General features: G+C 41.2%; 1 protein-coding gene across 2 annotated transcripts in view; it reads right to left on the minus strand.

Moving 5' to 3' along the window:
* Positions 1-24,361, minus strand: part of LOC125448320 (arf-GAP with GTPase, ANK repeat and PH domain-containing protein 1-like) — a 190,109-nt gene extending 165,748 nt beyond the window's left edge. For both annotated transcript variants that reach the window (XM_048523567.2, XM_048523565.2), the window contains exon 1: positions 23,959-24,361. In XM_048523567.2, coding sequence (XP_048379524.1) covers positions 23,959-24,121 — 163 coding nt within the window. In that variant the 5' untranslated portion in view covers positions 24,122-24,361. The remainder of the gene's footprint in view (positions 1-23,958) is intronic.
* Between the last annotated feature and the right edge of the window lie 525 nt (positions 24,362-24,886).

Raw genomic sequence — 24,886 nt, forward strand, 5'->3', positions numbered from 1 at the left:
AGATCCCCATCTGAATTGGAAACACTGGACTTAGCAGGTCATCAGCTGTGGTTGTGTGGTGCCCAGAGTGGGAAGACTTGGCAGAGACTGGTCGCTACAACAGAGGCAGTGTCCAGAGTGGGGACTCCTGGCTGCAGTAGGTTTGAAGCATGGGCTCTTGGTGGGGTTATCATTGCTGTGCCCCAGAGCGGGGAATCCAAGAGACCCAGGACATCTTGCAGAGACCTTGCAAAAGCCATGAAGCAATGCCCGAACACCCCTTGTACAGAGGATGAACTCTAATTGTGTGATTTCTTTTTGTAACTCAAAATGGCACTGGATTGCGGCGACAAAACATTTTTTCATTGTATCTTTCCAGATATATGTGACAATACATAAATAACTCAAATCAAATATTGGCAGCTCTCATACTGTACCAGCAAAAATGTCAAAAGCAAAAGTCCACATCACTGGTTTTAGTTAATTTTCCCAATGATATTTAACTTTAACATTAATAGCTTCCTCCAGAATTCAATATTTATCGAGTGAAATGAGAATAATCATGCAAGGGCAGATTAACCCTGAACAACACCAATTTGATGAAGGATCAATTGCTTTTACAATTTGATTTTGTTACTTGTGGAAAATGCAGAAAAATCTGTGCTCTCCACACATTCTCTCCTCGTTTGTCCCCAAAGCTCTAATGCAGATAATATATAGGTGTCCCACTCTGTCCAGGACCCTCTTGATTTGTTGAATGTGGTACCAAGTGGATTATGCAGCATTTTCCTGTGAGAGATGTGATCCGAGGATCCCAACAGAAGTATCCAAACAATGATCCAAGGACCAAGCATAGACCACAACCCAAGGTATATTTTTTCTACAGAACTGAGGTTCTCTAAAAGTGCCCGTGAAGGAATACTGAAAAACCACTTTTCTTGCAGCCAATTTGCTTGCAATAAGCTCTGACAAAAGACCAATGAGATAATTACTAGATAACCAGTGCTTGTAACATTGGTTGAAAGTTAAATATGCATCAGAACATTAGGAAAAATTTTTGGCTTTTCTTCATCTTTTATAATTCACCCATGATGACAGACAGGGGCCTCGATTTAACGTCTTATTTGAAAGACTTACTGTGTTACAGTCCAACATTCCCTCAGTATTGCAGAGAAATGACAGCCTGGATGCTGTGCTCAAGTCTCTGGAGTGAGACTTGAACCATGACTTTCTGACTCAGAGGTGAGAGTGCTACACAATCAGCCATGGCTAAGGCAGTGTTTAATGCAGTGGCAGAACTCTTGGTGCAGGTCCAAGTGGCAAGATGTTTGGGCATCTCCTGCACTGGCAGATTTGTTCCATATTTAACTTCTCCCTATCCTGGCACAGCCAATAATTGGAAACTCAGCACAAGGAGAACTGTGTCTGTAAGTCAGGTCCCGGTACCCTATGGCACAACAGTGTGCTTGGGGCATAGCCTGCTTCTGTCTGCTCAACTAGGCATGCAACATATATGGGAACCTGTATTCCACATTTAAGATACTCCTCTTGGTTCAGAGACTCTGGATAATGGATTTCCAGATGCTTCAGGCTGACTTAAAGCAAAACATGCTGAGACTCACCACCAGCCTTTCTGAAGATGATTCTCCATGACATTCAACTAATGAGTATCAGCAGTACAACGGCTTGTCTTCTGAACAGCTCTACAGAAAACACTGTGCAGGACCATCTGTCCCTTCTCAGATTTTGGGAGATGATTTTATTGCCCAAATCCACCACAATATTGAAGCAGTAAATTCTGGAAATTCTTAAGAAACAATTTAAAATGACAGAAGGAGCGCTGAAGGAGACCATTCAGCCCATCATCTCATGCAGAAACGCTGCAAGAGAAACTCAGCTCATCCCCTCTCCTCCATCTTTTCTTTGCAACCCAACAAGTTTTTTCTACTTACATAATTATTCTTTATCAAAAGCCATGGTTGAATCTGCCTCTAGCATGGGTACAACCTGTCACACTCGCACAGGTCCCACCTTTCTCAGAAGTTCCAGCACTAAATCTTCAACCATGCATTCATGTGCACTATCTCCCTATTCCTATACTTACTAGCACTAGTCCTGCTTCTCAATCTGTGACCTAGTTCCCGAAGTTCTTACTGCAGAACCTCATCTCTCTTCCTACTTGTGTCATTGGTACCAATGTGAACGACAGTCTCTGACTGTTGGCCCTCCCTCTTCAGAAGAGACATCTTTGAACCTGGCCTTAGAGAAGCACGACAGCATCCTGGAGTTATGTCTGTGGCTGCAGATACATCTATCTATACCCCTCACTATTTAGTCCACCAATACTATTGCTCTTTTTTTCTTTCTCCTGCCCTATTTGTGGAGTTGGACTCTGGTTGCATGCCCCAGATAAACCATTACGCTCACCAATCTCCAGCACAGAAACATGGTTCATGAATGAGATGCACTCTGGGGCTTTTCTGACTATTTGCCTGTCTCCCTCCTTCTCATTGGTAATTATCTATTTCTTCCATGACTGTGCTAAGCTGTGGGATAACAATATCTAAAAATGTGCCATCCGTGTAACACTCAGCCTCACTGGCCCATGATGCTTGCTCTGCAATTTAAGAAGATAATGGCTGATTTGATTGTAACGTCAAATCCCCATTGTTCATAGAATCCCTACAGTGTGGAAACAGGCCATTTGGCCCAACTAGTCCACACCGCCCCTCCAGCCCAGACTCATTCCCCTACCCCTGCATTTTCCCACATCTAACCCACCTAACCCAAACACCCCTGGGCACTACGGGACAATTTAGCTTGGCCAATCCATCCAGCCTGCACATCATTGGACTGTGGGAGGAAACCAGAGCACCCGGAGGAAATCCACACAGACACGGGGAGAATGTGCAAACTCCACACAGGCAGTCATCCAGGTCTGGAATTGAACCTGGGTCGCTGGCACTATGAGGCTGCAGTGCTAACCACTGAGCCACCATGCTGCCCCAAAGGGAATGGAGAATGCAGGCATCGATCCTGCTACCTCTCACATGCAAAGAAAAGATGGAAGAGGGGACGAGCTGAGTTGCTCTTGCAGCGTTTCTGCATGAAATGATGGGCTGAATGGTCTCCTTCAGCGCTGTAACTGTACTGTGATCTCTGATTATAGGTCCAGCAGTTAAAATTGTTGAGCTTCAAGCTGCTGATATTAGGGCATTACCTGTTTCCCCACTCTGTAATCTAATCACTGGAATAACATTCGCATTTTAAGTTGCCCTGATATTCTGGACATTGACTAGTGACCAATATTGTCATCTTAAAATGTTCTTAAGAATTTCCAGAATTTACTGCTTCAATATTGTGGTGGATTTGGACAATAAACAGCATCTCCCAAAATCTGAGAAGGGACAGATGGTCCTGCACAGTGTTTGCCAATAATCTATCCACTTCTGTCTTTAAAATAGTCAAAGATTCCACTTTCAATATCCTTTCAAGAAGAGAGTTCCAAAGACTCAAAACCCTCTGTGGAAACAATTTTATCTAATCTCTGTTTTAAATGGGCGAACCTTGTTTTTTAAATAACGGTGCTTAGTTCTAAATTCTCGCGCATGAGGAAACATCCAGTCCACATCTACTGTCAAGATCCCTCAGGATCTTATACATTTCAATCAAGTTGCTCCTTACTCTTCTAAACTGCAGAGGAGACAGGCCTAGCTTGTCCAACCTTGTAAGACAACATGGCCATTCCAGGTATTAGTCTTGTAAACCATCCTAGAACCGCATCCATAGTTGTTAAAAGATACTAATTCCCACTCTCAACTTTAGGTGGGGTCCGACATAATTTATTACTACCCTGCTAAGTGGTTCTTCAAAAGTTGATATCGGAATTAACGGTGCAGGTTCAATTGATGGTTGGGGTTCCTTCACGTCCTGATGATTTCTGGCAAAATTTTACCACATCTTTATGTAAACCTTGTCAATAAAAATGTTTTCCTATTTTCGCCTGCATTTTCCTCAGACCTAAGTGGCCTGCCACTGAAATTTTGTGAGCCATTCAGAAAATTTAGTAATACTCCTTCTACATAGAGTCATATAGCAGGTACATGACTCCTCCTACTGAAGCCTTTAAACTCCACATGCAATGAGAACTAGATAACATTTGGACAAGTTATATTTGTGCTACCTGTGTGTGAGCATCACCAAAATCTGAGAATCCAGCTATCTCTCATTGGCAGTACAATTGCTGAAACCCTCACGACCAACATCTTGCCTGTAGCATCTCAGTTTCTTCTCCTTCTATTGATTGTTCTGACACTCTTAGTGAGGCCATTATTTTTGAACCAGTCAGTCAGCCCCAGAAATAAAATCAATTCCTTAGATTGGAATTTGTTGTACTCCTTTGACCTCAACTTCTCCATTTTCTAATTCACTCTTTAATCCAACTATACATAATGGGACCTATGACTAACTTCCATGTACATTTGCAAAATGCAGTTATTAATAAAGAAGCTATTGCTGGGCACTTGGATTAGTTCAAGGTGATCAGGCAGAGTCAACATGGTTTCGTAAATGAGAAATCACGTTTAACAAAAGGTGCTCAGAAGAAAAGTCATACTGGACTTGAATGAGATGCTGCCAGACCTGCTACGTTTGAGTTTCTCCAGCATTCTCTGTGTTTGTTTCAGATTTCCAGCATCCACAATATTTTGCCTTTATTATAGGTATGTTACGCTTCAGTTATACAGGGCACTGGTGAGACAGCACCAGAAGCAATGCGCACAATACTGTTCACCTTAGCTAAACAAGGATGTAAATGTTTTGGAAATAGCTCAGAGAATGTTTACCAGACTAATACCTGAAATGAGAATGTTGTCAGGCTAAACTTGTACTTGCTGGAGTTGATAACAGAAAGAAGTAAGTTGTTTGAAACATAAAAAACCTGAGGGGTCTTCACATGGTAAATGTGGAGAAGATGTTTTATTTAATTGGAGAATTGAGAACATGGGATCACTATATAAGATCAGGGCTCACTCATTTATAACAAAAATGTGGTGTTTTTTTTCTCTTACAGGGTAAAGAGTCTTTGGAACTCTCTTCCTGAAAAGGTGGTGGAAGAATAGTCTTTGAATATTTTTAAGGCAGAGTGCAATAAATTCTTGTTAAGCAAGGGTGTGAAAGGATGTCGGGGTAGGTGGGAATGCAGATTTGAGGTTACAATCAAATCTCGGGCAAGTAAAAGGAAGAAGTCAACCTCGGAATCATTACAGGCAGAGATATGTGGCTAATTAATTTTGCTTGAAGAAATATATATGTTCAGCACCATTCGTGACTCCTCAGATACTGAAGCAGTCCACGTTCAAATGCAACAAGATCTGGACAATATCCAAATCTGGGCTGACAACTGGCAAGTAGCATTCGCACTACACAAATGCCACGCAATGACCATCTCCAATAACAGATAATCTCGCCACCACCTCTTGACATTCATTGGCATTGCCATCACTGAATCCCTCACTATTAACATCCCGGTGGTTATCATTGATGAGAAATTCAACTGGATTCACCACATAAACACAAGAGCAGGTCAGAGGCTAGCAATACTGCAACAAGTGACTCACTCCCTGACTCCCTTTACAATGTTGAGCTTATGACATACAAAAAACTAGTTGCAGGTCTCTAGTAGTCTGGTTACAGTTCAGAAGAATCAGGTTTTTCAGTGCAGAAGAACAGTTTCATCCTTGCATTTTGGTTAGTTTTTGTCAAAATCTTCATGTCCACCATCTACAAGGCACAAGTTAGGAGTGTGATGGAATATTCCCCACTTGTCTGGATGACTGCAGCTCCAACAACTCAAGAAGCTTGATACCATTCAGGCCAAAGCAACCCATTAGTTTGGCACCATATCCATAAGCATCCACTCCCTCCACCACCGATGCTCCGTAGCAGCAGTGTGTTCTAACTACAAGATGCGCTGCAGAAATTTACCAAAGATCCTTTGAGAGCAGTTTACAAACCAACAAACACTTCCATTTAGAAAGACAATGGCAGCAGAAACATGGGAACACTACCATCACCTACAAGTTCCCTTCCAAGCTACACACCGTCCTTACTTGGAAATATATTGCCATTCAGTCACTGTTGTTGGATCAAAATCCTGGAATTCCAAACTTAACGGCATTTGGGTCTACCAAAGCAGTTCGAGAAGGTAGCTCACCACCATCTTCTCAAGGGAACTAGAGACGGGCATTTTTCCAAATGTCTTTCTGTGTTCTTTAAAAAACACTACTTCTACAACTGAAAATAAAACTCCATTTGCCTCCATTTTAAAATCCAAATTCTACAATAATAATATATTATATACCATGATCACACCTAACAAAATGCATCACTTCACATTTCTCTGCATTAAATTTCACCTGCCACATCTCTGCCCCTTCCACTATGCTGTCTAGATCCTCTTGATGTCTATCACTGTTGCCCCACGTATCATCATTCTTCCAGTTCTGTGTCATCTGAAAATTTTGAAATAGTGCCCTGCACACCCAAGTCATGGTCATTAAAACGGTCAAGAAAAGTAATGTTCTAAATACTGATCCCTGTGATTCTTATTCTTTACCTTCCTCCAGTCTGGAAGACAAATGTTTACCAGGGGGCTATTTGAAATGGGGAGAGAGTCACAGTAGTGGGAGGCTCACTGACAAAAATGTCATGGGGAGCAGAATAATAGAAAGAACTTTGTTATGGACCTGGGCACTCTTCCCAATTTCTTCAGCTGACTGGAAAGTTGTAATGGATTCTCCTCTCAGACCAGACTTCAAGTTGTACTCAGGGCCAGCACTGGCTCTGAATCTGCATATTTGAAGACGAACCCTTTCAGCTTTTGGCAGGTGTATTTGTCACCTGTTTGTAAATAAGTTAGAATCAGGATTGGCACAAAATAGGCGGGCAAGTCAACTATGATATTTTAATTGTCCACCCATCTAGTTTCTGCCATATAGGAAGGGTTAAAATCACCCCATTGTAAAGCTTAATGCAGCAATTCATCATATCACTCAGGAAGGTACCAATGCAGTCTTTGCTTTGTGCCAAGTCAGTGCTATTGTTTCCCCGAAGTGTTCATGAATGCAAGAGCTGGTAAAACAAAGTCAAGGTTCACAGCCTACAAATTCAGTGACCTCTGCTGTAAAGTACACTTCTGTGCAGATCAACCATACAGCAGGATCAGGTTCAGTCAAACACATCGCCTCCAACAATCAAGAAGCCTTCCAAGACACCAGTCCAGTCTCTTTCTTTTACCTGGTTGTTGATAACCCTGTTTCTGATAAGTGGTTTATCTTGTACTTAAATGTGATGATTGGCAAACTGCTAGCTTCCAAAGTGGCATTCCTGCAAGTCAGCCAGTAGGATTCAGCGCCTTCTTTTGTAGAATATTTAGATAGATCTGTGTTATGCTTCTTTGAAAAAGAAGCTACAGTAATTATCTTCAGTCCAGTATTACTGAAAGGTACAAAGTCATTCAGAAGATCCTAGATGAAATGAACAAATCCTGTTGGCCACCAATAAAACGTATTTGATCCTGGCTGTAATACAGAAACTCCTGCTGCACAGTAATTAATGTCCTTACTGCCAATACAATAGCAAGCAAAATCTGAGAAAAGTGATAGCTCACAGCTCAGAATTTTGTAAAGAACATTTTGAGTAGCTCTAAAGCTGCAACTATCAATGAATTCACTGTCTCCCTCACCTCACTGAATTCCTCCCTTTTCCAAGGTGCCAAGCACCTTTCTACACCTCTCCCACGAGGGCAGCCTTCATGTGACTGTGGAAAGAGTGTATTTAGAGTCTGTAACAGGAAGTGAGACAAATTGTCAACCATATTAACAACCAGCTGAGATCAGCTAACTTAGTTGGCACCATATGCTTGGATCTAAGACCTTCCTAGTCTGTGTGGCCCAGTTATTTATTGGGCCAATGGGGCTGTCTCCCCAAGGGTTTCTAAAGTGCCATTTACTGTCATAATGGATGTGATCTCTTCTCCCTTTGTCGTAAATGTACAGCCGTATGAATAATCTGGGCTACCTATGTAAAGAATCAATTCATCCCTCCACACCAACAGCTGACAAGTGCTTTTATTCAGTGGATGAATAATAAACTAATCAAGGCACAGTTGAAAAATATCCACATGATGCAGCAAAACGGCTTAACCTCCAACAATCATCCACGTAGGCTATTAGTGGCAATTATAATGCAAATGTAATCAGATTTCACAAATATAGTATCCAACAGATTATCTGAAAATATTAAACTGGGGTCACTGAGCCCCAAGGAATCTACAAAGGCATCTGATGTCAGATGCGTGAATTTTATGTCCCAAATAATGTCCCAAAAGTATTGTGGAACACAGGGTCTCATGAGAGGGAGGGACTGAGAGAAACCAATATTAATAGGGAAATGGTTTTGGGGAACTTAATTTTGGAGGATTTTGGGGAACTTAATTTTGGGGAGATTAAATGTTGCTAAATCCCAAGGATCTGATAATCTACCACACAAAGTACGTAAGGAGGTTGCCCTAGAAATAGTAGATTCATTGCTGGTCATCTTTCAAGATTCTAGAGAGACTATACAGTTCATATGACTGGAACTCCACTATATTTAAAATGGGAGGTAGAGAGAAAACAGGAAATTATAGACTAGTTAGCCTGACATCGGTAGTGGAGAAAATGCTGCAGTCCGTTATGAAAGATTTAATAGCAGATCACTTGGAAGGATTGGACAGAGTCAGCATGGATTTACAAAGGGAATTTTTTGAGGATGTAACTAGCATAGTCGATAAGGGGAAGCCAGCAGCTGTGGTTCATTTGGATTTTCAGAAGTTGTTTGGTAAAGTCCCATGTAAGAGATTAGCATGTAAAATTAAAATGCATGAGACTGGGGGTAGTGTACTGATATGGATAGAGAACTGGTTGACAGACAGAAAACAGGAGTAACAGTAAAAGTGTGTTTTTCTGAGTAGCAGGCAATGACTAGTGCGGTTTTGCATGACTGACATATGAGAGACTGGATTGGTTAGGACTATATTCACTGGGAGGCTAAGGATATGGGTTGGCCATTTAGGACTGAGACGAGGAGAAATTTCTTCACCCAGAGAACGGTGAGCGTGTGGAATTGACTGTCATAGAAAGTGGTTGAGGCCAAAGCATTGAATGGCTTCATGAAGCAGTTAGATATTGTTCTTAGGGCTAAAGCGATCAAAGGACTTGGGGAGAAAATGGGAATAAGGGACTGAATTGAATGATCAGCCATGGTCATATTGAATAACTGAGCAGACTCAAAGAGCCGAATGGACATCTCCTGCTCCTATTTTCTGTGTTTCTACAGTTTCTGTATCTTGATATTTCTTGCAATGGTGACTAATTTATCTTTTGCAAGTTGCAGCAGAGATCATAGAATCCTACAGTGTGGAAACAGGCCTTTTGGCCCAACAAGTCCACACTGACCCTTGAAGCGTTCCACTCAGACCCATCCCCCTATAACCCACCTAATCTACACATCCCTGAACACTACGGGCAATTTAGCATGGCCAATCTACATAGCCTACACATCTTTGGACTGTGGGAGGAAACCCACGCAGATACAGGGAGAATGTGCAAACTCCACACAGACAGCCGCCCCAGGATGGAATCAAACCCAGGTCCCTGCGACTGTGAGGCAGCAGTGCTAACCATTATGCCACCGTGCCACACAAGATTGCAGAAGGTCCCATACAAAAAGCTTTCCAACTTTAGTGGGAAGAGAATTAGGAGTGCGGTGGGATTCGAATTTGAGCTCCAGTGAGAATGGAGCAAATTCACGCTTTATATTCAGGCAAGGTATCCTCTCATCTCTTGTAGTGTATGGCCAATTTGTTTAAAGTGTGTTGGCTGTTTGATTTTTCTACCAATGCATGTAACCTAAAGGAGCATTGAGTGACCGGTACTAGGGATTTGCTATGTGACCATGTAATTTAGCATCATAGAAGAAACACTGCACCTACAGTGCCTAAATTTACTCTGCATTGATTCATGAGTAACAGAAGCAGAGAGAGCAGATTGGCAGCCCATTTCCACTTGCTAAATGGGTATGGTGCATGGGAGGGTTAGGAAGCAATAGGAACAAACAGATAAAATGGAAGGCATTTCACACGAAACACTCAGGATGGAATTTCAAGTTTGCAATTGACTTTGGATTTTCTGTAGGAGATTCCAGTTCAGCTACTGCGTCTACAAGTTACAACTTGCCCATCCCAAGGCTTGCGGATATAACTTGGGTTGTGACAGTCACTGACTGCATTGTATGTAGCGTTGTTGTCATAACAACATTTCTCCTTTTCCAAACAATATCAATTCAAATAACATCAAGGTTTCTTAAAGCAGAAAAAAAATCCACATTTATTTGTTTTGACAAAGGGGTTGTGTCTGTCTATCAGGTATACCTTTGGACTGGTTTCATTCCAGGGCTCTTTGCAACAGTCTGTTGGAGTGAGATCCTGTGAGTGCAAAACTTGGTTTTGTGAGTCCAAAAATGGTTTCTATCATTTATTGAAGTACGAACACATACATAATAAACGGGTAGCGTTTGAGCCAACATGACATAACTCTCCAGGAAATAATGTTTTAATAATTAGAATCACAATCGCAGGGGGATCCAGACTGGTATAATACATTCTCACCATAGGGTGCTGAAGTTTAAGGTTTGAACATGTACAGGGATAGATGGGTTTAACCCCATCTTTTGATTGACATTTGAGTAAATCTCTCTCTGAAGTCAGTGGAGTCATTGACCATTGACACATATAAAACTGTTGGCCCTGCTTGTATTTTTTAAAACAGTGTTCTGAGTTGGAAGGCTGCTGCAGCTTTCCTTCAAAATCTAAACGTTGAAACTAGGAGCAGGCTATTCAGCCCTTTGGGCCTGCTTCACCATTCAATATGATCATGGGTGATCCTCCATCTCAACGCCATATTTCACTTTCTCAACATACCCCATACCCCTCAATGCCTTTGATATCAGAAACATTTATCAGTCTCTTCCTTGAGTATAATCAATGACCCAGCTTCCACAGTTTTCTGTGGCAGGTTGACCAACCTCTGAGTGAAGAAATGTTTCCTCATCTCAGTCCTAAATGACCCACTCTATATCCTGAGGCAGTGAACCCTTGTTCTAGACTCCCCAGGCAGGGGAGCCATCCTCCCTGCGTTTAGTCAGCCTAGCTCTGTTAGAACTTCATACATTTCAATCAGAAATTCAAATGAAAAGAGGGTTACCACTAGAAGTGTGATTTGCTTTTAGCTTCCTTGAGGAGCAGGTTTACTCCTGACCTCAAAGGCTAGATTAAGCTTCCCTACCTGCCCTTCTCCCCAGTTCCCTCCTAAGAGATATTCATGGAATTTCTTTTCCCATTGCCACTTCATACTGCTGGACACCCAAAGGCTGTCTCAGCTCCACAGGCTGATGGTCACTCCATTCCAGTCTGAGTACTCATTAGGCCCAGAAATTTAAAACAGGTTTGTTTGCTGCTCCATCAGGCAACCATAAAAATCATATCGAGAAGAATACCATTTGTTCCATTCCACATGCGCTGGTGTTAGCTCTTTAATCAGGTGTTGTCTACTCTAATCTTCCTGGCCTTTCTCTGTAGCCTGTTACATTCTTCTTTAAAAATATTGCATTGGCACAATGCCCTTTGAAATTATGATCCAGACCTTGTCTCAGCAACTCTCAACGGCAAAGCTTTTCATGTTCTAACAATCCCGCGTGAAAAATTTCTTATCCAATGATTTAAGTGCCTGTGTATGTGTGTGTGTGAGAGAGAGCACATATGCATTACCTAACTCTTTTCTTTCCTCAAGACAGCTAAACAAAATGGTCATTTTTTCCACAAAGATACTGACACCCCTTTGACCCAGAAGAATGCACTAAAATGTTGATATTTACAGTTTCCAACTAAATAGAATAACAGCATAGTGAGGTTCAGATAAGAAGATCAAAGGGTTTTCCCAAGTTCAGAAATGGCAAAAGTAGGAATAAGAGCAATTTAGTTTCTCTCCCTCCCCTACCAGCCCCCTCACACAGCCCTCCTTCACACAGCCCCCTCAGCAAGGACTGATGTGTCTAATGATATGAGATGGATGAAACAAATGTGACCAAACTGTCGGGTTTGTTGGGTAGAGAACTGTTTCCAGACAGTGGGAGCAGATGTGAAGGGTTTGCTTTCTTTCTGCACCAGGCACAGAGTCCATTTGCTTGAACACAGAGCAAAAGCCAGTGATCACTATTGGAGGGAAAGGCTCATCTGAAAGGACTTTTCTTTTGGAATAGATGGGAATGGAGTTAATGTTTCAATTCATTGCATTATTCAGACACATTCCATGGATTGTGGAAACAGAAACTCAGGTTGGGTTCAGGAAGAACTCAGCCAATTTTCCTGAATAAGTGGGTTTCAGGTTTATCAAAATCACAGCAAAGGGTCATTGTGACTAGACAGACTAAAAGTCCTCCTTCTGCCTGGAACTAGAATATACATAGTGGAGCACCACAATTCTGAGCAGAAAGACTAATACATCTTGTAGTGATTGTAATGAGGTCAGTCAGGTGGACCGTCATAGAACATGAGTTCCCTGACTGGGGCTGTTAAGCTGGTCCGATCATGGAGCTCTGGTTGACAGATACAAACAGGTGTGTTAGACATCCTGTTCAATCTGAGAGCTGGTTCTGAGGGAGCTGGATCAGTGGCAAGGACTCTCCACATGTAAATAAAGGGCGATTTGGCAATGGAATACTAGCCTCTGTGCAGTTATTTCACATCTAGTTTGGCTGTTTTAGTGCTGGGTGAGTTTCAATACTTGTAAAGCCAAGCTCCATACTTGGTGGTAATCACAATCGCATTTTTGATATTAAGTACACATTTTCTGAACACCTAAATATGCTTTTAAGGGAAAGAGGAATATAAAGAGAAGCTGATGGAATTAGAAGAAATAGGGTAGAAGGAGGCTTGTGCGGAGCATTAACACCTGCATAGATCTATTAGGCTGAATGATCTGTTCCTATATTGTATCTTCTGATTGAGACTGATGAGTCTGTTTCCCACATGATGCTGTTCATCAATTATTAAAAAAAGTTATAAGAATAAACACATATTATTTCAGTATTGTGGACTCACTTTCCAGGAACACTCATGTATTTACTGCACTGATGGCAACAGGAGGTAATACAGAAAGTTGAGTAATGACAGACCTTGGATGACAGATGGAGAATATGAATCCACATGTAAAAAGTCAGATTTTAAATACTTTAATAATTACTAGAGAATTAGCTGACATAGTGCTACAAAAACACAAATCCACACTAAAGAGAGCTTTGAGAATTGCATGAGATAATCGGGCCTCTCTGATGAAGGGTCTAGGCCTGAAACATCAGCTTTTGTGTTCCTGAGATGCTGCTTGGCCTGCTGTGTTCATCCAGCTTCATACTTTGTCTTACATGCAAAAGTTGAGGCAGAAATCAGGAGGCTAGAAAGCAAAGGAATCATCAAACCAGTGCAGTTTGCAGAATGAACAGTACTGGTCATATTGATTGTGAAGCCCAACGGGTCAGTTTATCCTTGTAGGGATTTCAAATGAAGAGTAAACTGCTTTCGGCAGCTGGATAAATACCCAACCCAATATAAAGAGGACTTAGATGCAAAACTGGTGGGGGGTGTGGGGCTGTCCTTCATGAAGCTGGACATGAGCCATGCATACCTGCAAATGCAATTTGATGAGGATTGCCAGAAGTATGCTACAATTAATACCCATAAGGATTTCTACCAATATATGAGACTGCCATTTGGGGTATCATTAGCTTGTGCAATTTTTCAGTGGACAATGGAGAACATTTTCCCAGGTCATTGTTTATCTAGATGACATGCGAATAACAGGGAAGACCAATAAAGAACATTTAGAAAACTTGGACATAGTGCTTAAACATTTCTCCAAGGTGTCTGTACGCCTTAAAAAGGAAAAATTGCCCGTAGTGTTCAGGGGTGTTTGGGTTACAGGGGGATGGGTCTGGGTGGGATGCTGCAAGGGGCAGTGTGGACTTGTTGGGCCGAAGGACCTATTTCCACACTGTAGGGAATCTAATCTAAAAAAAACCTCTGAAGACAAAATGGACACAGCAGATGTCTCAGCCTCAACACCATCACTGACTGAAGAAGATGAATTTCAGCTGAGATGCTCCAGGCGCAAGAGGTGGGCTACAGTGTGATACATGTATCCGAGGCAGAGTTGGAGCAAATGGTGTGAAAATGCCCCAACAGAAACTACAGAAAAAAGAACAGGCCTAAATCCCAGGGCTTAAAAATGGGGATGCTTGTAATGATTGGAATGAGGTCAGCCAGGTGGATCTCATAGAATATGGGTTCCCTGATTGGGGCTGTTAACCTGGTCTAATCAGGGAGTCCTGGCTTGTCAGGGGTGCTGCTCACTCCAGGAGCTGGCTCTATGCTGGCTGGACTAGTGTCAAGGATTATGCATGTTAAATGAAGGGGGATTTGGTGACAGGATACCGGCCTTTGTAGAAGTATTTCAGGCCCCTCTTTTAGAAGTCTAGGGTATAGGCCATCAGATCCAAGGATGTTAATATCTTCAGTTAACCACAGATGGATCACTTTTGCTGTAGAGTTTTTACTTCTCAATTATTGATAAATATACACTTCTCTGGCAATCACCATTTTTATCTGCCATCATACGTTTTAATCAAATTTCTCAACCTACTTTAGCTAACTTACCCCCATATCCATATAATCAACTTTATGTTTAATTCAGTAGTTTCAGACTTAAGCACATCACACTCAAACTCAATGTAAAATTCTACCATATCATGGTCACTCCTCCCCGGAAAAACAGTCACTGTTTCATTTCAGAAGACAAAATCTAAAGTCGCATGTTCCATTTTTTCCCCAGAATGAATTGTTCTAGGAAACTATCTCAAATGCATGTCATTAATCTGTCCTCCAAACTACGAGTACCAATTTAATTTGCCCAACTACATGAAGATTTAAATCCCCCTGTGATTATTGCATTATATTATTACAAGCCCCTCTAATGTACTAACATTCTGTCCAATAGTACAGCTACGGTTAAGAGGCCTATAAACTACTTTAGCTTTCTGTCCCATTATTTCTCAGCTCCACCGATACTGATTCTATTTGCTGCTCTTCCAAGCCAAGATCCTTCCTCAGTATTGTTCTTATTTCATCCTTTATGATCAAGTCTACCCTCATCACAATACCCCGTTGTTTACCAGTTCGTGTTTTTTGAACAAGTACAGTGCAATATTTAGTTCGCAATCTTGGTCACCATGCAACTATGTCTCTGTAAATGGCAATGAGGCCAAACTAATTTTTCTGCTTGTGCCATCAATCAAAGTTTTGCATTGAGATGAAACATCATTAATTTTAACTTATAGCCATTTTTCTTTGATTCAACATTATTCACTAATGGGCTACAGTATTATCATTAAACTCCTTGTCTTTTTCTGTCACACTACTTAACTTCATTCACTCACCGCATTGCTCTATGGTCTTCACTTTTCTTTTCAGATTTATTGATTTTCCTTCACCTTTTTAGTTTAGAGCCCTATCTACAGCCCTAGTTATTCCCTTCCTCACATTAACATTTCTCCTGCTAAATAAAAAGGACATGAAATGATTGCTGCCACAAAGCATTTTCAGAATTAGTTTCTCCCATCAGAATTTATTCACCAACGTTCTTACCTGCTGTAAGGTTGCCAAATAAAATTAGACAAGTGGAATGCAGTGCCTGATTTCACAGGAGGCTCAGTTGAAAAAACAATGAGTGTTGGTTGCAGCCCTGCATATGACGTTAGTAGGGCAATAAAAATAATGTTGTATGTCTGTAAATTGACATCTAGTCTGTTGCCAAACTCCATCTCCACCTTCATAAGACAACACAATGTGACAAGGATGTAGGGAGGGGAAGATCAACAAAGTACAAATAGATTTTTGTTTATGTCTCTTTATTTTCCCCTTCTAGAAAAGGTTAAAAGGATACTTTATCAAGTGGTTCAAAATCACAAGAGATCTGGACAGATGTGGTAAAGAACATCATTCCCCTTGGTATAAGGGTGAAGAACCAGAGGTCAGCGATATTAGGTGATTGCTAAAAGAATCAACGGCAACATGAGGAAAAATCCCTTTTACGAATCAGAGATAATGGGAACTGCAGATGCTGGAGAATTCCAAGATAATAAAATGTGAGGCTGGATGAACACAGCAGGCCCAGCAGCATCTCAGGAGCACAAAAGCTGATGTTTCGGGCCTAGACCCTTTTTACGAATGGTTTGGATCTGGAATGCACCATTTGACAGTGGGGTGAAAGCAGATTCAATTATGGACTTCAAAAAGGGATTGGATAAACATCAGTAGGGAAACAAAACTGTACAGCTACAGAGGCTGGGCAATGTAGTGGGACTAGCTGAGTTGGTCTTACAAAGAATAGGGACTCAATAGGCAAGGGGATCATTCTATGACTAAGAGCAAAGGATATCATCTCTCTTTGGGGATATCGACTAGTGAAGGGCATGTATCAATGAAAATAAAAAGATTAGATTCCATCAGAATCTCTCCATGCCTCAACTTATTGCATTATGCATGAAGACTTATCTTGGTTTGTGTTAAACTGTGACTATTTCAGGCTCATTTTTAATATAATTGTGCAGTACAGAGTCAATTGGACAAAGACAATCCTGGCTTTGATTCATCATCTGTGTCAGGTCAGCCTGTCTTGTCTGAGATAGCACAGTATCCCTAGGTTGAAGGGGAACTCAAAGGTTTTTACTTGCACTATTCAGTGGACTATGTTGGAAGTTTGCATATAGGGAACACATTTATAATTTCACTGCACATGGCAAGCAAAGAATATATCACCCACCTCCGGAAAGAATAAGACGCCACATTAGCTTCCATAGTCAATTAGTCTATCAACGTTCAATACAACCAAAGACAGAAATGGCTGGAGAAACTCAGCAAGTCTGGCAGCATCTGTGGAGAGAAAACAGTTAATGCTTGACCCCAAGTGACCCTTCTTCAGAACTACTGAAGAAGGGTCACTGGACTTGAAACAGACAGAGTTGGCGTTAATGCTCAAGCATTAACTGTTTTCTCTCAACAGATGCTGCCAGACTTGCTGAGTTTCTCCAACAATTTCGGTTTTTGGTTGTTTCATATCTCCAGAATCTGCAGTTCAGTGCTTTATTTCAATGTCCAGGTTCAGATAGAAAAAAATGGCCCCTTGGGCAAGATCTCAGCTCCTCCACCCGAAGTCAGGAGATAACAGATAAGGGAGGGAATTAGACTTTGTAAGAAATACCAAATTCTCCCTCCAAATCATTTCCCTTTCCCCAAGATTTGACAATTTGTTTATGAAAAATGACCCTTATATGTTTCTATATTCAAGGGAGTCAAGGGCTTTGGGGGAATGGGGGTGCTGTGTAGTGGTTGAGGGGGACAGACAGGAAAGTGGAGCTGAGACCATAACTAGATCTGCCATGAACTTATGGAATGCTGGAGCAGCTCAAAAGGCCAAATGGCCTGTTCCTGTTCCTACGTGAACATACAAATAAGGAACAAAAGTAGGCCACTCAGCCCTTTGAGCCTGCTCTGCCTTTTAAAAAGATGGCGGCTGATCTGATTTAAACCTCCATTTTACATTCCTGCATATCCCTGATAATCTTTCATCCCCTTATTCATCAAGATTCTATCTACTTCTGCCTTAAACATAGTTAAAGATTTTGCATCTACTGCCTTTTGAGGAACGGAATTCCATCAACCCTCAGAAAAAAATGTTTTCCTCATCTCTTCCTTAAATGGACAACCCCTTGTTTTTAAACTATGACCCGGTTCTGATTCTCCCACAAGAGGAATAATCCTTTTGACATTCACCTAGTCAAGTCCCCTTAGTAAACGAAATGTTTTAATCAAGTCACCTCTGATTCTTCTAAACTCTAGAGGATGCGGGCCTAGCCTTTCCTCATCAGGCAATCTGCTCATTCCAGGTATTAGTTTAGTAAACTTCTCTGAATTGCTTCCAATGCATTAACTGTACGACAGTGACCAGTACTAAATATAGTTCTCCAGATGCAGACTCACCAATGCCCTATATAACTGAAACATAACCTTCCCTACTCTTGCATTCAATTCAGCTTGCCCTACACCGTAACGTATGAAGTCAGAGTCATACTACATAGAAACGGACCGACTGTGTTCTCAAAGTAAACTAGTCCCACTTGCCTTCATTTGACTCATATATAGGGAGGGGGGTAGGGAGTAAACGATAGGATAGAGCCTGAAGAGAGAGAACGTCTCTTTAGGGTCTATCCTACTGCTTACTCCCTACCCCACCCCCTCCCTTTTTCAGCATATAAACTGACGTCTTCCCAGCTACCAACAGTTCTGAGGAAGGGTCACCAGACCCAAAACGTTAACTCTGATTTTTCCTTCACATATGCTGCCAGACCTGCTGAGCTTTTCCAGCAATTTCCGTTTTTGCTGCTATACTCAGCAGGTCTAAGCAATGAAGGTAAGTGTGCTAAATGCTTTCTTAACCATCCTGTCTACGTGTGACATAAATTTCAAAGAATTATGCACCTGAATTTCTAGGTGTCTCTGTTCTACAACACTATCCGGGAACCTACCATTAATTGTGTAAGTCCTGCACTTGTTTGTTTTAGCAAAATGAAATACCTCACATTCATCTGAATTAAACTCCATAAGCCACTCCTCAGCCCATTGAGCCAAATGATTAAGATCTCTTTTTAATCTTAGATAACCTTCTTCACTGTCCACTGTACCACCAATCCGCAAACTAATCAACCATGCCTCCTATACCTTCATATGTCTGTATTAACATCAACACTCAGCATACAAGGCTTCTAGCAAAGCATACAGTGGAATGGGAATATTCAACATTACATGGACATAAACCTTATTTTGGACAGATGCCAGAATTAGACAAAAAAAATGTAGATTAGATATGAACAGGAAGTGGGTTTCTCAGGGAGAACATAATTCAGATCTGGTAGCATAGCAGTCAAGTGCTCATGGATCTAGTCTCCTTTAGTGATAAACTCAAGGCATTATCCTGTTCAATCTTTCAGAAAATAGTATTTTTCTGCTTTCTGTTCAAACCTGTCATCCAAAAGAAATAAAAGCTCAAGGACCTCAAAACTGTGCAGTTTGTAATTCGACCTTCTGTCTGTTTCCTGCCTCCGCCCACCTCCCACATCCGCAGTCTGATATATTTGCAACATTTCACATCTGAACGGTGACTTTTTTGTTCAGTGTACCTATAGAGCCAAATTTACTGTTACTGGTATGTGCCATAAAATGTAGTGTATTCATTGTGCAGTATGAAGCCTGCAATGTTTACCTTCAGCATGGAAATCTCTAAAACCCAAGTTAAGAATTCTTGAGGCTTGTGGATACCTTGAACATTCAGGGTTCCTACAGACTGCCTTCTCCAGAGCCACTAAAACACAAGCTCTGCCAGGACCCCTTCTGACAGGATTTTTAAAATAATTTGTTCCAGTAGTTTTTCTCTATCATGGTGAGAGAGCCTGTGCAGGGTCTTTTGTGTGAGCTTTTTAGTTGTCTGATCTTTCTGGGCACAACCTTAACATTTTTGAATGATTTCTGGCCCTGCCAAAACACAAACAGCTCGAAAGATGAAGGTTACACAGTCTTTAAATAAAGTACATTTTCACACTGTCTACATATCTGGTGCAAGTGCTAACTTCTTGATGTACAGTTTCACAAATGCTAGCCTGTCTCCAAGTCATCATTCTTCAGGCACAAGCCAGAGAAGGCATGTTGGCAAGCCATTCAATAGCTTTGGCCATCAGAGCCTAGTCCACTTTTGTCCTTACCCAATAACTTACAGCATATTTTGCAACAGGAGTCACTGAATATTGATCATGAGAGGAAAAAAAAACAATTATGGGCATTTTTTTCAGTAGCAAAATTTTGCTTTTTTTAAAAAATGAAGCTGTCCTTTCTCCATGCGGATGCTGACCTTTAACATCCTTCAGCCTATCTAATCAGATCAGCATAGGCCATGGATGAAGGTAAAATCCAACTGGTCATATGGGCAATTCTCACATTGTAAAGTGCAATTTCATCCACCAAGTGAGCTTATTTTCCTCTTTTTAACATCCATATCACACAGTTATGCCATTATTCGGATTTTTCCAGTTTCTAACCAGGAAATGTAAAAGAAACTCTGCCTTTCATGAACTTAGGAGTTTAACACAGCCTTTTAAAAGTAAAAGTCCACAACATAGGATAAAACTACTTTATATGATCTATTTTCTTTTTCTTTTAAAGAGGATGAGGACTGGATTGTGCAAAAGGAAAGCGAAGGATGCAACAGCTAAAGAATGGACCACATCAAGTTTGGTGATCCAGTGTCAACAGCATCTCAGCAAGCAGCTCAGAGCTCAAGCCTCTGAGTAACCAGCCAGACATCCAATGGGGTACACCCATTCCCCCCTTGCTCTAACAACACATTGTATCTCAGAAGACATCTAGCTAGATTTGGGAGGGAGACTCTGTATTAAATTATTTGTATTAAAAAGATCTTTGTCGTGGTAACAGCCAAGAGTATCCATTTGCTAGATAAAGCAGAGGAAGACATAGAAAAGTTCCCATGTCATGAGACATGCAAGTGAAAGCAGTGTCATGGCATATATAACATGGACCAGTGCAGAGTAAAGCTACATCCACTTTTGATGAGAGAAATCTACTTCTATGATCTTTTGAGAAGTAGGTAATACTGTCAATTCATTCTCCATAGCCCCCTAACTTGACATGGAGTTTGGATGTGATCTTCCCTTGTCAGTTCCTAAATTCAACCTCAATCTTCCCACTTTCCCAAGCAGGTTTCACAGTAGAGTCTTAATCTTCAAGTTTCTAAATTCTACTCATGGACCATTATTCATTTTTTATCATGGCTTGCGTGTGCCAGAAAACTATTTGATAACAGTAGATGTCGCAAACGAGCCTAATCCTGACCTCATCAAGTGTCAACCAGACCTGCAAAATCCAGTTACTGGATAGTGACCCAGAGCAGGAGCTCTGGCAGACTTTACATTTACTAATACATAATCATTGTGACTAATACCATCTGTCACCTTTGACAAGGTCAGTGGTAGATCAGCTACATTGACGGAGTCCACGGATTGAAAATGTGACCTTGGAAATTCTTGGTCTGTGCAGATCAGATATTTTATGTACTGCTTCATTTCAGGCTCAGAACCCATGGCAGGTGTCAGGATGGTGGTAGCAGCACTAATATAAGGGAATTCCAGACTTAGATTGTTCTATTTACCCATCTAGGGCACAACTGTAATGAGGCACAACTGAAATTCACACACAGTTAAAGTTTACAGAATGCCGTTTATGTAAGTGATGTGTGCAACGTCAGACAGCATAGGGGGTGTAGAGGCACAGTTGGATCTGGCTATGCAGTCAGCAACAAAGACATAATGTACAGTGTTGATTTTGAAGGGCATTGTCCACAGAAGTTTAGTAGGGGAACGGCAAAATATTCAACCAGCTAAGCAGCCAACTAGATCAAAGAACTCTCAAAGAGAGTAAACCAAGGAGTAAAAAGTGGAGATGATAATTCACCACTTAATTGTTTTACAGTAATCAAAAAGATTGGAATATATATAGGTTCAATTTGGAGCTGAAATACCTAACTTTAAAAAACTGATTTTAATACCATGGAACTTTGAAAATGTTATTTAGTGCTGAGACGGTCCACTTTTCTGGGTCCATAAAGATTGTTCAGCATAACTTATTACTTAGTAGCCTATTAAAAATTGGCTGCATTCCATTCATCAAGTCTTAATATTTCCATTTTTTTAACAGTAAGAACAGTAAGCAAAAAGTTTAAATTCATGTCAAATCACTGACCCTGCATTAATTGTAAATGGAAGACAGACTGTGGGATAAAACGCTGCACAGATAACAACTTGCTGATTTCTGAGTTTATCTGTGCATGTGAGAACACCAAAATTGCTCTTAGTTTACACAACAATAGTAGTCAGCACTGACATGTGCTGACAGGACAACAAATGTGAGGCATTATCAATTTGTTTGACGACAAGTTTTAAATTTGGTGATTTAATAGGATCTAGATAGATAGCCCATCTCCCCGCTGGCGTTTTGCTGATAATTTTGGAATTGAGAAATCAAGATTTTTGACATAGATTTCTTCTTACAGTGGTGTAAGTGGATTATACCAAGTTATACTTTCATTCTTGTTCTACACTCCCCCAAAGCAGTTAGGCGCTTGCTGTGGGCTGAATCTGTGATCAGTGCGAGACCACTTCCTTCCTCAGTTTTACATACAGTTCTAAATGCCAAGCTGAAAAATGCAAATCAACAAATTATATCATTTACCAATATATAACTGTTGTTTGCAGCAGATAAGATTGGGCATTTAACAGCTCAGATCTTCCACACTGCAGAAAATAGAAGCAGTTATATTTCCAGTCAAGATATTTGCCTTATCTGCTGTCCTCCTTACATGAATTAAACCATTAAATGTTTAAAAGTAAGCCATTTGAGAACAAGTGTTATCTTTTTCTTTGGGTTGTGATTTTTTTAACAACAAAAAAGAATTGATTGTTCTCCCAGTGTCCTGAGCAACATTCCTCACCTCCTCAACCAATACCATCAAAAATACTGTGGTTGCCATTTACTACTTTACTGTAGGCAAAATGGATGTCGTAGTTGACTCCAAAACAGTCGCTATTCCTCAGAACTAACTTACTACGTATACAGCAACAATATTTGAAATCTGATGGGATTTTTGTTGATATTCTGGTGTCGAGGCAAGAGGTGCTTTCTGCCTTCCATCTCAGTTCTATTTTCACCCCATATCTTTCTTCCAAAGAACAAATCTAAACAAGATTGGCTTCAACTTAATTCCATTCTTCATTACTTAAATCTCTCTATTAATTCTTCTTTAGGAAATTATTTCGCTTGTAATGACCCCCCCCCCCCTCCCCCCACCGCCAAATGTTAACAAGCAATGCTTGGTTCAGAACTTCAAGTAAATCTGCTCTGGAGATTTGGCACAAGTCCAGCAACCTCCTGGATAATTACACAAACAAACAAGGGAGGCCCATGTTCCTCCTACTTCAGCAAACGCAGATAGCGTTCAATGAACGAAGACCATCCGATTTCATAAAAGCATATTCAAACATAAAAATATTTTATTTAAAATCTTAGTCAATGGAGTTTTAATCATGTAGCTGGAAGTGTGGTGGAGTGGAATTAGATGAAGAAACACTCCTGGAGACACTCTGGTGTAAGCAAATAAAACATCACACAAACAAGCAAAAATTATGGACTACACACTGGCATCCATTACCAGAGTTAAAAGAAAACAGCTTCTAGTGTCGAGAAACTGACCAGTTGCCTAGCTTTACTGATGTTCAATGGCAAGACGCCCTGATAGTGACAAATAACACCTATCCGACATCCCATTGAACTTATGGAAGGACTGCTCGAGTTTCCAGTGCCCTGCTTCGAAACAAATGCATCACCATCGTAACCCACTGGCTGGGATACATTTAAAAATGTCCCCACGATGAAGTTTACATCACCGCTTAAAGGATAGTACTAGATCACTGATAGCTATTGAAGCAGCTATGAAACCAAGGTAGCGAGGGTATTTGGGAGAAATTTTAAAATAAACTTTGCCAGTAAACTGTTTCTTTAAGACACAATTCGAGCCGTCTCGAAAACAGTGAGAGATTCCGTTAAACAGATCGTGTCAAAAGTAAGAGGTCTTTTTTTTGCTTTAAAAAGACTCTAGGAGCTGGTGGTGTGGGCGATCTCGGCTCGAATTCCAGGCAGATGCACCTGCTCACCTTCAATGCGTGTAACAAGTTGCTGAATGGTGTTCCGCAGCGACGGGTCGGGAACGCGTCGCAGTAACTTGTAGACGTTGTAAACAGTTGGCTGCACGCTCTCGAACCTCTGGATTTCGCCACGAATGGCCAAGGAATGGGTCAACTGCTTTTGAGAATTCATCTCCTCCCGTGCTGTGCCTCCTTACGCGTTGTATTTGTCCCTGCGGGAGCGCAGATCTCCCCCATACTGTTTCTCTGGTCACACGCTAGCCCCTTCCCCGACCCACATAAAATAAAAAAAAACTGTTTGAACGCGAGCGACTTTTCAAATCCTTTCCATTTGTTCGCGAGCCTGTAATGTAGTGCTCGGCTCGCACCTCGTGTACACAGTCACTTCCGCAACTCGCAACCTGTGGCAGTTTCATTACCTACTCCGGACATTGGCTCCACTGACGTCAAGCTCCTGCCGCTACCTCGGAGCAAAGTTTGGGAAAGTGCAATAATTAAAAAGAAAGTTTGATTGCCTCACACCGTTCAGAATCCCAAACTGTGCACGACTTGCTCACTAACTGAAACGGTTCACTCAAGCAGCCGAGATGACAGCTGCTACACACAATTACTGTCCTGACCAGGATGCATTTTATTCACCATTTATAAACAGACGAAGCTCATCAATATCCACAGTATGGGCTTGGACGGTGTGCTGTGTAACTGGCGGGTCCTTGGCAATTGTTTACCCGTCATTACATGAACTTCAAGAATTGTTTCAAGTGTGCAAACACGCAACGTGAAAACGCATCCGAATGATCACAATTACACCGGTCCAGGTCGTTGGTCAATTTCATTATGGCTTCACGATTAACTTCAATTGCTTCAAGTTTCCATGCATCTTTAAGATGTTAGCTCCTTTAAAATACCCAATATTCTGTCTCTCTCGCCCCCGTCC

Source organism: Stegostoma tigrinum, chromosome X, assembly GCF_030684315.1.
Source record: "Stegostoma tigrinum isolate sSteTig4 chromosome X, sSteTig4.hap1, whole genome shotgun sequence".
NCBI classification, from domain to species: Eukaryota; Metazoa; Chordata; class Chondrichthyes; order Orectolobiformes; family Stegostomatidae; genus Stegostoma; species Stegostoma tigrinum.